At 36.1% G+C, this 17805-nt stretch overlaps 1 protein-coding gene across 3 annotated transcripts in view; it reads right to left on the bottom strand.

Annotated features, from left to right (window-relative positions):
* The window catches only part of STXBP5L (syntaxin binding protein 5L), a 184546-nt gene that overhangs the window by 105459 nt on the left and 61282 nt on the right, over positions 1–17805 (bottom strand). For all 3 annotated transcript variants that reach the window (XM_059493339.1, XM_059493340.1, XM_059493341.1), the window contains exons 3-4: positions 11359–11440; positions 9253–9353 (exon numbers count right to left, since the gene is read on the bottom strand). In XM_059493339.1, coding sequence (XP_059349322.1) covers positions 9253–9353; positions 11359–11440 — 183 coding nt within the window. The remainder of the gene's footprint in view (positions 1–9252; positions 9354–11358; positions 11441–17805) is intronic.

Genomic DNA, 17805 nt, shown 5'->3' with positions numbered 1-17805 from the left:
ATGATGTAAGGTTTGACAGCATATAGCAACACTATGTCTCCTGCTAAGGAACCTTTTCCAGAAGGAAGAAACCCAGGCAAACAATCACATGTAGCCAGGCGACAAAATTTAAATAAACCAGGACATGTTTTTCTTCCTTATTGGAGGAACATTAAAACTTCACAAGAAAGTTTTTTTAAAATTCATTTTTTTAAAATTAATTTTGAAGAGATTATTTTTTTCTAAGAGAACTAATAGAAGAAACTACATCCAGAGAGACCCAAAGAAAGATGTAGATTGGAAAAGTGGGGTTTGTCAGGTCAGAGGGCCCTGTGCTGTTAAGTCCTCAGGTAACTGTGCCAGCTACACATTTTTCTCCAGCAGCTCTATGGGCCATGATGGTTTCATGTGTGCACGTGTTAAGTGATTGGTTTAAGTCATCTTTCAGGTTTTTTTTGCCCTTCTGCTATCTAAGACAGCTGCTAGCTCTAAGAGTTATTCAGATGTAGCATATTAGGCATTTTGCCCTCAGAAAATTTGTTTAACAAACACATACAAAAGCCGATACTGTGGCATAATGCATTTAAGGACTTTTTAAATTGAAATTAAACTGATGACAATAATATTGGCAGAATCCTGATGGACTAAAAGTTACTTTGGGGAAAGATTTCAAAAGCCACCATTTAGAAAGAATAGAGATTCTTGAATTCAAGTTTGGATCTGGATATAAACAGAGATCTTTCTAATATTCTAGAATGAAAAATATGACCAGGACTTCAGTGATCTTCATTTAGAGTAGATCATTCATTTACCCTTGTGTAATTTAAGCATAAAGAAACCAAACTAATTTTAGAATAGCCATCTTAAGCTCTTGCAGCACTTTTTGTGCAGTGGCACCAAGACTCAGCTGCATTACAAATCCCACCCAAGATGGTAATCACAAAAAACTAAATCTGATGAAATTAAGCCATGATGTTATTTCTGATGTTCTGACTGTAAAGTTGTTACTACTTTCTCACCTATACTTAAAAATACAGACTAACCAAGGTTTGGAGTCCTTCAAAATGTTTATCCTTCAAAAGGAAAAATTTCAATATAGCACTTGTAAAAAAAATCACTATAAAATTCTATTTTTAATGTCTAATTTACACTTGGTTTTACTGCAAAAGGAAATTTTTTGATTGGATATCTGAGAGATTCGTAAGAATTAGTTTTACAGCTGTTGTAATTTCACAAGTGATCTTGGTACTAATACTGATGAAACCTCTGAGGGACACAATATTAGAGAGGAAGGACCATCTGCATGAGTAAAGTACAAGAAATTGAATTAAATTTAAAATGTAAAGGGCATAGCCTCAAACTTCAAAGAACTTCCACTTTAGGGTTAGGGCTCATGATACAGAATTGATGGGAAAAGATAATTTCAATTTTGCCTGTCTTGCTTTGCTTCTACTATTAAGGACTTGCACTGAAAAGCAGCACATTCCCTGCCAGCTAGATATACATCAGGGAAGAAGTGTAATGGGTGCATTAGTCAATCACAGCAAGACCACAAACACTGGTAAGATGAAGCCACATGAAAGGAAGATGCCATTTTTGAATGCATCAGTAAACATATTCCTGCAGAGATTACAAATGAAAATGGTATTGTCAGTGGCCACAGCACAGATGGGACCCTATCTAGAATGTGCTTCCTTGATGAATCATCAGCTCAAAGAGAATTGATACGAGGAAAAAGGCCCAAAGAAAAGAAAAGGTAATGAAGACAAAAAAAAATACAAAGAAAACCAGAGAATCTTGATTTTTGTAGTGAAAATAAACCCCAAAAACCAAACCTGACATGGAACAATTTTCCTGCAGAGCAAACAGTGGATTTCAGCTTGAGTAGTTACATCCTGGCTGGGGACTGCTGCATGTGGAGGAGCTGGGGATCCACACACAGGTGACCCCAGGCAGGCACCAGGGGCCACATGAGCAGCACGGTCTCCAGGCTGTGTGGGGCTGCACGCACCCCTCCAAGCTGCACAGACACAGCCAGCCTGCTGTCCCTGGGAAGCCTGCAGGCAGCTCCCAAATGGTGGTTGCACCAACAGTGCAGAAGGAAGTTTTACTGTTTATGTCCTTTCTGTTTGATAGTAGGAATAATGCACACAGCTGTCTCCTTACAAGAAAATCCTGCAATAACTTGGATGACAAAAATGGGGTGTCACTTTCTATGAATGGGTTACCTGCTCACTGAAGGCCTGTGTGATGATGCCCAGCTCAGGGCTCCCAGCATCTACAGGGATGCAAGATTCCCTGTGACCTTCTGCCATTCTTTGTAGTGCTAGTTTTCAAAAATAGCATTTTGAAAAGCTAACTTCTAGGGCCTTAAGTGCCTTTCTTCCTGGGATCATAAAGGATCAGCAAACCTTAATGTAAAACATCATCAGCTTGCTCATTTAAGAAAGGAAGGTATTTGAGTTCTCTGGAGTGCAACTGAGGGATCCAGACTAAGGAGGTCCCTTCAGCTTTATTCCATTACAAGGCTCACATATCTATCAAAAAGAAAATTTTAAGGATCAATTGAATTTTCATTCTATTTCAGTAGATTGCACAGTCTCAAAAATCTATCAACTCAAACCTCTTGATTCTTGGTATCAATAAGCAAATCTAATTTTTGCATTTTTGCTCTTTGCTGACTGTTCAGCTAACCTGTGTTGAAGACAAAAACCCCCAAAATGTTTTTACTTGATTTTTTTTTATAACCAAGACAGTCTTCATTTCAGCTGGGCTGCATGACATTTTCCAGGATGAGCTTATGGCTCTCATTGATTCTACAGGTCAAGTGCACTATGAAATTTTCTATAACATGATATAAGATGTGAAAAAAGAATGGGTTTTTTTGTTTGTTTGTTTGATTTATTGTTTTTTGTTGTTATTGTTGGGGTTTTTTCTCTTTTTTGGGGGCTTTGTTTGTTTGTTTGGGGTTTTGTTTGTTTTGGCTTTTTGTTTGGTTGCTTGGTTGTTTTTTTTTAACAGAGGAACAGAGGCATGTGGTAAATAATTACATTAACAAGATTAGGGTCAGTCTCACTGAAGAATCTTTCCAGCCTTTTGTCTTTCAGGAATCTTTTCAAGCTCAAGAATTGCATGAACACATTGGGTTTTAAACCCTTGAGCACTACTCTTTCAAAAGTGACAAATGCTGATGCAAGACCACACTACACATATAAAACCAACCAACCAACCAACCAACCAACCAACCAACCAACCAACCAACCAACCTCTGCCAAAACCAACCACAACAACAAAAAGAACCTAAACAAAAACCCCCAGAAGAATGTTTTGTAAAATCTTCATCAAGATGTGGAAGCGAATGCCAACCGCATGGCTTCTTTTGGTTTCCTCATTTTTTTCCATCATCAATCTGAGAAAATTTACATCCTTTCCAGAAACTGGTATGTCTTTATGGTGAAATATTGCTTTATATTTGGGTTCTATGGCTCTTTGCAATAGTTGAATGCTAGACCACACCATGTAATCAGAATCTGTATTGTATAGCATGACCGTGAAACTGTACAGAACCTTGCTTGATGACAGCCTCTGACTCATTTGAAATTGCATAAATAGAGTTCGCAGCTATACACTTTTAACCAGGAGGTTCATTTATGAGCAGGCAAGCTATCACAGGAATCCAGTTCCTTGAACAGGCAGTGAGACAGAGAATCTACTTTAACTAGCCCACAAGTTCCCTAATACAAATGAGCAGACACCAGTACTGCTGTGACTGCACAGCCAGTCACCAGTGTTCACTCAATAGCCTCTTGCTGTCATTTTGATGAGGTTTATCTGAAAAGGAGAGAGAAAGTATTTAAAATGCTCTTAACACAGGACACAAAATCCTGCAAAGATACAGTAAGGCAAATAAGATTCCTACTGTCAGGAAAGAATATAGACTCAAGAAGTTACCTTATTTAAAAACACTCTCTTTCTTTTGTTGTTTCGGGTTTGGTTTGTTTTTATTTGTTCCAAGCATTTGGAGTAATACTCTCAATCATCTTGTTCAAATACTGCAAGACCTCAAATGTGGGAGTTGCGATCTTAAATTTCTAATTAATAGTGAGTTACAGTTAACAGAACTGCTCTAAAAGTCGCCCACTTAAGAGGCTCCTCTTGCTCTGTGCCAGCATACCTTAACACTGAAGAACGTGCTAAGAGTCCCTATAAAGCCAGTTATAGAGATTGTGTCACCTGGTGACTCCCCTCAGAAGGGCCTTGGTATGGAGTGAAAGCAGATGGATTTAAAGATGCAACAATCCCTGACACACTGTGCTCATGTGGGCTGCTCTAAACCCCTGGCTAAGCTGCTGCAGCACTGTTGGCTCTTTTGTCACACACCCGTCAGCAATGGCTAAAGAAGAAAGAGAGGAGGGCCGTCCCCCGTGTCAGCCAACACACCTGAACCAGCTCAGAGGAGATGAACTGTGCTCCTAAGTGAAACAAGCACCTGCTAGCTTATAGGACCTGGATTTCACCCTGCAATCCTTGCTGGTTTTCCTACCCCAGCTGCACTTATATTAAATGGGAATCTATTAGCTGTTGTATATTTAAACCTGTACCTGCTGAAGTCTGCTCTGATTATATTAAAAATAATGAAGACCTATAATAGTTTCCAGTGGTTTTGCTTAATCCTAATGTTCTTTGCAGCAGATAGAGACAGTGTCTAGTTCCAGTAGCTTGATGCCAAAAACTGATGCCTTGTGAAGGCTGACCTAGAACAGAGACTAGAAAGAGCTAAAGAATAAAGTAGGTATTTATTAAGAGGCCTCAATGGATGCACCTTGGGCAGCACAACCAAAATGCCTACAAAATGGACGACAGGTCCCAGGGTCTCACACTTTTTAAGTTTTGGGCCATTTGCATATTGGAGCTAATTGTCCAATTACAGCTTTAGCCCTTGAAGTCCCATCCTTGTTTTCTCTCTTTGGTCCACCATGGTTTATGCTCTTGGGCCTGAGATCTGGATCACCTGTCCTTGGGTCCCCAGCTAGACAAGGAATTGTTTTGTCTACCTGTTCTGTGGAGAGAGCTTACTATCCCCTAAGATGAAGCCTAGACTTACACACTAAAGAAGAATAGAATCTGAAAAATATAAAAGCTAAAACCTGAGGCTTCAGCTGAGTTATTTACTTTGCCTAAAATGCCGACTGAAGATCAATCTGGCATCTCCTATGACATCAAGAAAGGAAAAAGAGGTACTAACATATGGAAGGTGTCCACAATTTTGACCTTCAAAAACACCGAGGCAATTCTTACAGAATGTTTACAGAGTTTAAAATGTTTTACCTGTCTACCCTATTTGTAAAAGAAACCATAAATCATGTATTACCAACCATATGCTACTGTCAAACATGTCTTTGAGTAACTGTCTTATCATTACGGCTCTTGGTATGGAGCCAAGCACTGAGACACATTGCTTACAGTGGTATTTTCTTGAAAGTTCTTAATGCATTGTATTACATTCCAAATATAGCAATAGAAATCTAAGATGATTACTTCATAGAAAATAAATATATACTTTTTGGCAAAAATGTATCATTTTCTTAAGTCCAAAAAAGTCCAGAGCATTACACCATAAAACAGAAAATATCTGTTTGCCATTAAGTCTCTTTAGTGCTCCTTCTACACTTACTCCAAAGAGACACGTAGTAAAGGAACAGTGAATTATGAATTATTATTGCTAGTGCTGCATCATCATCAGTTTTACAGTAGGCCAGAAGTAGAAAAAACTAAATCTGGAGAAACTGCAAACTGATTTAACGGCTATAAAGGTGCACTTTGTTAGTGAATTATTATTCATAAACCGTTCAGTGTCTTAATACTGAATCTTACCTATTAAGTCAAAGACTACTGCTTTTAAGTGTTCTTTGCTCTCTACAATGATGTTTTTACCAACATCCAAAGAAAAGAACATTTTTACTTTTGTGGGAGGGAGAAAGGGGATATATGTACGTATGTACTTGCGGAAATTTGACTCAAGTAATTGCAGAAACCTATACACTAACACTGCTAAAGAGCAGCTTTTAGTCCATTATCCTGAAATCTTAAATGTCAAGAAGCAGAAGCAAATTGCAAATTAAACAATTCAACTACATGATGACTGATGCATTGTGAGTAACAGCCAAAAACTTAAGTAACATTCATCTGTCTAACAGAAACTACCAGCTCTATGGTTCATGCACCAAACACCATAAAACCTCAGAATAAACTGATTCTACATGAAGTTAATTAGTCAATGTCAAATAAAACAAGTATTTGGAATAATAAAATCACCTTCATCATCACAAACAGAAAAAATATTAGAATTTTAATAGCATTATATGGCATCACCTCATGAAGTAAATGTGCCATTTGTTAAAAAAAAAAACAATTAAACTAAACAGTGTAACAAGGAGACAAATATACTTGATGAATAAACCTAATTTTTTTTAAATCCTGAAGAGAGACATGCAAATGGAAAAATTAGAAGGATTCACATGTTCCATTTTCAAAGATGAAATGCACCTGAACAATTAAGTGGTTGGCCATGTGAAAGCTACCTAAATCTAAAATTAAGTTATATTATAAATAATCTTCTAAGAACTAGCCTTTGACTTTCTAAACTTTTCCCTTTTTGGCACCTTTCAATACCTTACTATTTTTTGAAGACATGCATCCATATTTTCAACCTATTTTCTGTCAACAAGCATTTTAAGAAACATTTAAAAACCATCTTGTTCACTGGTTCACAAACTTAAGACAAAAGAATCTCTATTCAATATGAATCTTGCTTTCTCTTAACCACCCCTCCCCCCCCAAGAGGAGAGGGGAGGATAAAAATAAAGTATTTTTATCTGTTCCTCCAGTGAAGAAAACATTACTTTTTGAAAGCCAGACCTCTGAATTTCTTGAAGAAAATAAATTCTGATCATATGACTTTATCAGCTTCTCAAGTTCCCCTTACATCCATTTAGTCATAGATTTCACATAGCTACAGCAACCATTATTTCATTCACTACATCTCTGACCATTCCATAATTTAGAGCTTCTGTTCTCTAATGCCAAAAATATATTCAGAAAAAAATGGAAGTTCTCTTTTAGACTTAGCTCTATTAGGCATATAAATGTTCCAAACTGAGAGGGTTAATTAGAGCTTTAGCCTTACTTTTTTGCTACTTGCCCAGAGAATTATGTTGAATTTTCCATGCTAAATGTGTAATTGAGCTTAGAAAATTGAAAGTTAAATGATTTAAAATAAATTTATTTGGATGTAAAAAGAAAATATAATAAAAATCAAGAGATCTCATTCTGAAGCCAAGTGCCTGAATAATATTAAAAAAAAAAAAAAAAACAGAAACTTAGAACAGTGCTAGAGAACCCTGAGATGGAATGAACTGCCGACAATGTTATTTCTTCATAAATTTAAAAAGAGTTTTCCATAAATAAGACTGGACTTACTTCTTTGACAATATTATATTGAAAGATATTTGCTTCACAGACTCTGATGTCCTAATAAAAATTATTTAAATGGCAGCAATTGAACCAGTTACAAAAAATATACATAAAAGAACTAATAATATTTTTTTGTACACAACTTACTAGATTTTGATAGAAGGCAGTATAGTTAGCTATGCATTTGTTACAAATAACTTACATTCTCAGATCCTACTTGCACCTCAATTAATAAAAAAGGCCCCAAAGAGAAAATTTGGTTTTAAGCAAATTTTGCAGTATTCTAAAGAACTTGCTTGCAAATATTTTGTTCAATGTTTTAGAGTGTCAGACAAAAAAGAAAATTAAGCAAGTGTGATGACAAATGTTTTCCTCTTAGCAAAGCACAAATGTGTGTGTGAGTTTCTCTTAGCAAGAAATGCTGATAAAATATTGACCAAGATAACAGGTTAATATCTCTAAAGAGAAGACAGAGATGAACAGAGGCTGCATTCTTATAAGCAATGATTGGTTAGGTTGTGTGTCAGATTACTGGCTGGGAGAGCTCAACCAAGATGTACTGGAATAACTTCTCTGATATTTAGATTTATCAATGACAAATTGTGAATAATGCACCTACCTGATGAGAATACCAAGATTCAAACATTTCACCATGAGTAAAATGATAACATACTGTCCAGAAGCAGCTAGAAATGCACACCTAATTTTTCATTTTCATCTTCTCTCACGCAGTCCCAAACCCCTTGATACACGTCTGCTATAGGTTATAAACTCATTGGAATCAGGCTATATATTTCCTAAATTATTACACAGTACTTCCTACTACAAATCATGCACCTCAGTGACATTTTTGTGCAAATATGATTTGTATCTGGATAATAAACAACAAATAAAAATGTATTTCCATAGTAATTTTCAGACTAGCTGCAGCTTAAGATTTGATGAGTGTTGCTCTGGTGAAGTACTGGGATCTTTTCCCACTCGACAAGCAAATATATAAATATCAAAAAAAGTTGCTGCACCTTAATAAACACTGAATGCACACGGTAAGAGAATGCAAATATGAGTTAAATTTCCAGTTAAAAACAACTGCTGCATTTATGTACTGCATCTTGGTCTCCTGACTACTGCCCTAATTCCTTAAGAGAAACTTGGAACTTTTTCTCACTCTTAATAGATGTGCAGCACTGAAGTTCCCTAACATCTTATAAGGTTTTACTTGAGTGACTAAATACAGATTGAAGTGCTCAGCTCCTGTTTGAGTTTGAAAATTACAACCACTCATTTAATCTATTTTTAGTAGGGTTACCTACAATTAGGTACTGATAAAATAAAATTAAGACAAACACTCTGACTCCCTTTATACTTACCAGAGTTTCCCAAATTCACAATCTATTCCTACTAAACTTCCAGTATTTTACAAAAATAAAATTATATCAAGGTAAAGAGAATAATTATTACCCTCATATAACCAGTTGAAGTACTCTTTGTCTATTACTGAACAACAGTTCAGCCAAAAGTGAATGCTTGTGTCCAGTCTGAAGAAAAAATGAATTACTGTTCACAGCAGTTCATACAAATAGAAGTAAAATTAAGAATATTTTGGCATAAAGAAGACCAAGTTTTTCTAGTTCTGAGAAAGCTGCAGAAAGTGAACTTTTTGTTCCATAGGTACAAACCTGAAAGAAAAATATTCAAGGCAAAACTATATCCACCTGTAGAAAGGCAAAATGCATTATAAGAAATCCAGGAAGTGTTGTTTTTGTAACGAGAACTCTATTTTGTGTCGCATAGCCTTACCTTTCTCTATTAAATTTCAGAGAATGTAGAATAGCTGGTCGTTTCTGCCGGAGGTTCCACAAATGAAGCGCATCATCTGCACATGCACTGACCAAAGCACCCTAGAGAAGACACAAAATACATCAACACATTATTTTTCTGCAGCCTTTGTATTATTCTTACATGATCCTCACTGCTAAAGATCTACCTGTCAAACTGACAGTTTATGAAAAATCATTGCTTTCTTCTACAACAAAAATGATCTACCACAAATAATACACAATTGAATCGATCTGGTAAATGTAAACATTTTAAATTAGTACAAGATCAGCCAAAGTTAAACTAAAACTCCATCAATTTAAAACTCAAATTGTGTAACCAAGCTTACACAAGCCAACTCTCAACTGTTTCCACATACGCAGAAAGACTAACAAAATGGAAAAGAGACAACACTTAAAAAGGTGAGTGTGAAAAATGTAACTGAAGAATAAAGGGATTAGTGCATGCATGGGCACACATATGACGGTGCCAAGCACAGCTTAGGAGTCATATCAAGGTAAGATGAAAATTCAAAACTGGAACTATGAAAAGAGGATGCAGATAAGAAAGTAGGGACAGGTAGCAAGAGGACAGGACATAGGAAGAACTAAGAGATGCAGATAGAAGGACAGAGTCTTCATGACAGATCAGAAATACTATGAAGACTGGTTCTGCTTGCAGTGTCCCAAAAATGGTCATCTTGCAAAGCCCAGGCCTCTATCTGACTGAGAAATGTGGAGTGAACTTATTCTATCCGCTTTTAACTGCCTTTCTCCTCACCACAGAATATTGATCACATGAGAAACTTAGCTACTGGAGAAGCTCCCTACTGCTCTGCACTGGTTTGTCACATTTACACCTCAGATCAGGCCAGACACAGATCTACCCTTGTGTATTACCATCACAGAGGGGAACAGATTGCCCCAAAAAAAGGCAATGCTTTATATTGAGGAAGGGCAAGCATGTAACTGGAAAGATTAATTCCTACAATCTATGACTGGCTAATAAACTTCTCTTATCCTAGTAAATGTTCTTTTCAACATTGACCTACGGAAATAAAATATATGGAGGTGAGACTTCTCTAATACAGTGTAATCCATGCTTTAATTCTCATCTCCCAAAGAGTGAGAAAGACTGTCCACCACTGAAATCAAATTAATTCTATGTATTAGGGGGTTTGCTGGTCACCCAATGAAAAGAAAGAATATTAATTCAAACTTTGCCCTTCCTGTTCTCATCCCTGCATTACTCTTAAGAATTACACTAGACTGTTTCACTTCCTCAGTATCTGTGGTTCAGTTACTTTCTTCAAATAAGTGTAAGAAAAAATTAAATATTTTTCAGGTTTAAAAAATCCATAAAACTAAAACTCTTCCCCTGAGAAGTTCTAAGATCTCCCCATTTACAAAGAGGACTTGCACCTGTCAAAAGTGCTTCCTTATGTCATGGGATAAAATTAAACAAAACTGAACTAAGACTTGGCCAACTTCTAAGGTCCTCAAAAAAACTCCCTCTGATTTGTATTCACCAGAAAGTCTTCTTGCCTATTCCCATCTTCAGAACCTTCTGCAAAGACCAAGCTATAATCTGGCACTGTTTCTTCATGTTGTCTAAGTTTGATTTTGACAAACCATTTACAAAGACTAAGCATGATGGTTTAATTTATGATCCCTGCAATTGCTTTTCATTGCTTCACGTAATAGCATATCTCCAACTATTGAGTTTTCAGCCTATAAACATCAATATATTTTGATAGAAAGATTTAGCTCATTTATTAATTTCTATTTGAACCAGAACTGTGCAGCATATTTAGGAACTTAATGGATTTTACATCATTTTACACACATTCATGTATCGACTGCCTTTTGTTCAGTGCTTTAAACTCATGTATAGGAAGGCAATACTTTTCTCTGAGTGCAGTTCCATAAATATTCTAAAAGGCTGTATGTTGAATGTTCTCTGGATGTACACCACTTATTTGTTGGCACAGTTTGTCAATGGGAGAAGTTATATCACTCAATTACAATAACATGAATTGACTTATTAAACTAAATTTATACAGAAGAATCTGAGTAAATATGTCCTTACCTCATTGATTAGGAACTGGAGCTGCAGAACTGCAGCACCACTTTCATGTTGGCAGTAGCAATCAACACCAGGCCTGCCCAATCTGTTGTCATCAAAGTCAAGGATTCTAACATTCCTGTTATCACCAGAAGTAAAGAGGGAAAGAAAGAACTACCAATTAAACTCTAATTAACCTTTAATTAACCTCAATTCTTCTTGCTTTCTGTAAAACAAAAGGATTCATGCTGACATTCCACTATTCTAATTAAAGTACCAACATCAGCAGCCTGAAAAATGTGCAATTGTGAATGATCTGTTCTAGCTTATTTTTTTTCCTGTGAGACAAAGTACATGAATTAACAGATAAATTCAGCAGGATGCATCTTAAATTTATTTTTATACATTATTGGTTTACATAACACATGAATGTATCAGATTTTTGTACTTATCAAGACTAGACATATAATGAATGTAGGATTTTATCTGTTCTCTTCAGGTCTTTTCCTGTGCATGCTAAATTGTCATCTCCCTAACTTAGAGGATAATGGCCTTTCTCATCTGAGTCAGAGACTTCAGCAAGAAACTGTTGTTCCTGAAAATGACTGAAGATCAAAAGTAAGGCAAAAGGAGAAATATGAAATATATTATTAGAAACCATATTGTGTGAAACATACGAAACACCATATTTTAAAAATATCAGGCTTATGATTAGAAACAATATTTTACAACACAGAGCTTGATCCACTTGTAATATACAATCATATTAGCATATTGTAAAACCCTGACCAAAAAAAGCCAACTGTCCGCTTATTTTAGCTGCAGGTAAATGTCAGAATCTTTACTTCCCTTTTCATAGGAGAAAGATGTACAGTAAGCCATTCTAATATTGGCCTCCAGAAAGTACAATCCGTTAATTAGCAAATTTGAGGTTTAGATGCTCCAAGTATGAAGCAATTGCTCTTCCAACTGTTAAACAAGCAGCTTAATGGATGCCACTAACCTTGAGACCTGAAATCTACTCTTGATTTTGTCACCTGGTCTAGTGGATAACCTCTGGGGGAAAGAAGTATATTTTCTTACCTGAGCCTTCATTTCTCTATTTGTAAGATGGAGATAGAGTTTTACAAAACTGGTGTTTATAGATGAAAAGTTGTGTATAAAACACCATAACTACATTACAGAACACTAAGGCAGAGAAAAAGAAGTAACTGCTGCTTGCTCCCAAGCTGTAGTCATGGATACAATCATAATTGATAAAATAATAAAAACCTGCATCTTTTAAACAACCTATTCAAAATGGACAATAAACATGTATTGTAGTCTAAGGCACTTTCTAAGTGTTGATGGTAATCTTCTGGTCCATTCTGAATGACTGTTCTGTGGCACTCTTTTTTAACATTTAACAACCACTTCTTGTAACATGAGAGAAAGCACCAAAACCAACCCAGCAAGTCACCAACCCACCTGGGATTTCAAGCTAACTGCAGTTTTTAAGAGATAAGTGCTTTCCTTTTAACCTGAGTTTAATACTCAGTACAGATACATGGCACTACTTAGTGATTGTCTTTAATGAAAATTACAGCTGCATTGCCCTGATTAAGCATCTGTCACCCTTCAGCATCAGTTCAGTATCATGCTAAGTCAGTTTTCTAGGAATCATCCTAACAAAGTAGATTATTTCACTCAGCATATCCCAAACAAACAAAGCACTCTCCAAAAATTCACATTTATATGCATCAGTGTTCACCCTGAAAAACAAATTACTAAAGTACTCACAAATTACTAAAATAACAGAGAAATTGTGCTGTCTGCTTCATTTTGGCCAGTTGCCCTGAAGTGAGAACTGATGCTTAAATAGCAGCATTAGCACTGACTGCTGGTGGTTTTCAAACATTCTGGGAGCTGCAGTGAGGTCCTTCCAGCAGAAGGAACTGAAGAGATATGATGACTTGGCACATGTTCTTGGCACTTGAGCCCATCTTCTGCAAATTCTGTGTTTTGCTGCCAAGCATGGACAAGTACAACCTTACCTCATCAAATCTTTTCATAGCAGTGTATTACAACAGGACATACAGCAGAAGTACCTATAGTTCAGGCTCTGGACTGACTTTATTCTTTTTACTTTTGCCCTTTCATTAAATGATGACTCTGCTATCAGGGAGAATGGAGTATCTCTGAGGATATTAAAAGAGGGGACCAATACATCTAAATACTGCAAAGTAGACACCATGGGTTTCAAGAATAAAAGCTAGTCACTATCTTCTCTCTTATCTGTATGTTGGATCTCCCAGGGGCCTTCAAAGCCATGCCAGATTATCCTAATTTATACATAAAAGGGAAAAAGATGAAAACTAAGTCTGGATGTCTTTTGGGATCTAGAGTGAAACAAGTAGAATTAGAATTATGTGCATCAAGCAGTGAAAGTGTGACAGCAATAACACTCTAAAAGAAAAGTGTTCTTTCTGAAAACTACATTTAATCCTGGCTTTAATATCTGTGAGAGTGAAACAGGATTTTTTGCTCTTCATTCACTTGTACTTTTGCTGAGTATTTCAACATCCCGATATTCCAAAGCTTGTAATTACTTGGGAAAAAAATCAGTTGCTAAGATGACTAATTTTAAATACTTGGATTCATCTTCCAAGATGCAGACTTCCATGACAGCATAATACATTAGTAACCAAGAATTTACATTCTCACATCTTGGAAATTAAAGTTGTCAGTGAATGATTACATTCATGATGAGAGGTAACAATGACCAAACCTTTTCATAGCATGATCTATGACCACTTTCCACAGTACCCCACAGCTTTTTTATTCCATGACTCATTTTTACTATGTGATACACACAGATCTGATGTGTCTCATTCTTCTCAGAGGTTAGTACTAATGGAATACAAGGACTTGCAAGTCCTTGGTGTTCACTGAGAACCAAAAGCGCACATACTTCAGAACTGACTCATAAAGTTGAGGCCAGTGTCACTTGCAGCAGATATTTAACTTCTTAGGATCAGAAAGGGATGAGGTAGGACATATTTTCCTTCATTAAGACAGTGACTCTTCAGTAGTGTGAGATTAAATCTTTTAGCAATAACAAGGCCTGCAGTGTGATTCATTCCTCTTTGCAGGGGCAAGGAAGTGAAAATGTGGTGTCATAAAGAACCTCCTTCCAAGGCAGATAGTGGATATCTCAAGTAAAAACTCCTAAATCACATATGGCAACTTTTTCAAAACCAAAACTCTTCCATAGAAGAAAATGACACCAAGCTATGTAAATAAGCAGCTCTAACTTTTTTTGGGTACTTAACCACCTTTTCCCATGACTAAGAACAATCTATGTACAGAAATTAACATAAGAGCAGAAACCACAATCTCACATCTACTATTTTATTAAAATGATGCATACAGAAATGGGAAATATCCATTTAAAGCTTCTCCTTTAAAACATTTGGGAATTGTGGGGTGCTGCAAAAGTAGCATTGCTGCTCTGAGTCCTTGTCATCTGATCTGCACTGACTGGTACATGTTTGAGTAGGACTATGCAGAACCCTAAGAGCAGATGCTTGTGGGCTGGTGTTACTCCATTACATAAACCAACTGCAGAACTGACTTGGGGTGTAACTTGAAAATAGGACAGCTTTTTCTTGCAGAAGACTTATGCCACTGAATTGAGTGATTTATCAGTTTAAAAAGCACCAATGGATTTATCTAAATAGTCAAGTACAAGAATGATCAAAGAATTCAACCACACCTCTGACCACCTAAACCAACCAGAATGTTTCTCAGTTGTATTTGTTTCAAGGGGTAGATCTTGTAAAAAGATAATTATGGAAACAGCACCTTTAGCACCTAGATTTGCAGTTCTGAAATTAGCTACTTGCAGTTCTTGGAATGCATATTTTTACAGTTCCCTCATGAAGTTTCTCCATTTCTCATACACAATTATTTTCTACTAAAGACAGTGCATATTCTGGTACAAATAAATGCCACATTCCTAAGCCCTAAATAAATGCCAAAGTCCTGAGTACAAAACTGAGGTTCAAACTGATTTTTTCTCTCTTTACATGAAACATTCTATATTTTTATTTCTGAAGTGTATTGCTCCAGTGTTTTGTTATTCTCACTATTAAGAATGTCATGCTATATGTGGAATCAATACATTTAGCTTTAGTTTCAAGCTTTTGCATATCATTACATCTTTTTATGCTAAATTAAATACCTTCATATTAGCAGGAATTTCCTGCTTTGAAAGCTTTATCTTATCTATCTTCTTCATAAATAAAAGAAAAAACTCTGAGCTCCTTTACTTTCATGTCATCAGCAATTTTCTTAGCCTTGAATAGTTCCTGTCTGTTTTCATACATAGTCTAGAATGTGCACTCAACTTCTTTCAAGTCTCAAAACCAAAGCCACACACATCATCTTGGTAATGGTTTCTTTAATACAATGTAAAAACATAAACTGCATTTCGTAATTTCTTATATTCAATATAATTTTTAATGCATGTGTGTACCACCTATTTATTACATTAACAAATTGGGAAATCATATTGGTTTTGGTTTTTGAGACTTTTCCATTGCTCTTCAAAAAATAAGCAGTCCCTAAGAAGTTCCATTCTGTCAACTGCTTGTAGCTGAGCTCACTGAATCCCTTACAAAGACACACAACCCCTTCCTACCTTTATGGCCTTCTATTGGCTGTAAATTCACTGGGGAGTGCTTCATTAAACAATATCTTTCTGGGTTTTGTTTTGAACGCAGCAGGATTCAGTTTTACAATGAGCTTCATTATGTCTGGAGTTCATTCAGCTGGTTAAATAAATAGCTCTTTTTTTCCTCTCCACTATGACAAGTGAAATACTGCTGCACTTGGCTGCTATCTTAGGATGCTACATGTGCAATCTTTCATAAATGCAAACTTTTTGGCACCAGTAAACATGAGATTTTGGTCTACAATGACCTTTATCTTGTTTATTTTTCTTGACATAGATTTCTCTGTTCATGCATACAAATTATGTAAGAGTTAATCTCAGGAACAGTTAAATATTCATTATTATCTTTACTGGCTGAAAAATTTGCTTTTGGAAAACCTTTGATTTCTTCCATGTTATAGTTTATAGATAGCTTGTATTTAATGGCAACTCTATACACTAGAAGCCATTTTATTTCCCAAAGTATATGCAGGCACTATGAGAATTAGCAAAACTCATAAGGCTACATATTTTGTTATCTTCTGGATAAGACTGCCTTTCAAAGTCTTTGTCATTCTGAGAATTATCTGTTCCAGAAACAGAATACAAATACAGTCAACATGGGACTGAACTCAATCCCCTAAATCTGAAGCAGTATATTGTGAAAAGCACTTACTCAGAAGTACTGACTCTAGCAACGTTTCACAAATAACACAAAATCATAGCATGGCTTGCGTTGGAAGGGGCCTTCAAGATTATCTAGTTCACATGTAGGGGAAGAATTTTATATTTAATTTGTGGAATATGAATAATTTTAAATAATTATTTATTTAATAATAAAATAATTATTATTTTAAATAATAATTTTGCCTATGCACACACACACACACACACTCACACAATGATTAACAGAAACTAGCTAGTGTTAAATTCACCTCCAAAGAGAAGCAATTTAGTTATTAATCTGTAAAAGCTCCATATTGCCGGGCATCTACACTGAAGGATCTGTATTTTGAGGCTGTAATTCATGCAGTAGTAAAAAAAAAAAAAAAAAATTAAAAGGTTGCATTCACAGTGGGCTTCCTCTTGTTTTCCCAGGTAGTCATAAACCTCAGCAAATTAACTGACACATACAGATAACACCAATAAAGGCAAAAGTGAATGAAAACTGGAATCCATGGAAGTAAGTGAACAGTATAATTAATTATATTCACAGGTGCCAGTGTTTCAGAGCCAGTGCAGACACCAGTTCAGTCAAAAGCATGACAAATATGGGGATAGCAGGAATGTATCTGTTTACAAACCCATCTGGTAAAAAGCTGCAGAGAGAATAAGCTGGGACAGAATAATACTCTTGCCCTAATGCACACTGGAGGTTATGGAAAACTAAACAGACATAAATGAGAGGGCTGTGTGTTCCAAAGCCAGAAAGTTACTTGAGCATAATCAAGATCCTGAGCAACAACCTGCACAGATATAGACAAAAAAAAAAAAAAATTGATAAGACCACAACATTTGATTCAGTTTACTGCCTTTTAAGAGGACTATGCAAATCATACCATTTGCTGCCCATCTGTTTGCAGTGGGCTCAGATGGTAGTCTAACACACTCTGTCTTACCAAAGACACCAAGCAGGTAGCCTTAACTCAGCCATTTTGATTTGCTTTCCTTCTCAGCCTTCAGGCATTAATATTTAACACAGTATTTGCTTCATGTGGGTCTCACACCAAGAACACACATTACAGATGCAGGTTATCACATGTGCAGTCACTGATGAC

Source organism: Ammospiza nelsoni, chromosome 2 (assembly GCF_027579445.1).
Source record: "Ammospiza nelsoni isolate bAmmNel1 chromosome 2, bAmmNel1.pri, whole genome shotgun sequence".
Lineage (NCBI taxonomy): Eukaryota > Metazoa > Chordata > Aves > Passeriformes > Passerellidae > Ammospiza > Ammospiza nelsoni.
Note: the sequence above shows the minus strand (reverse complement) of the source record. Positions and strands in the feature narration are given on the sequence as shown.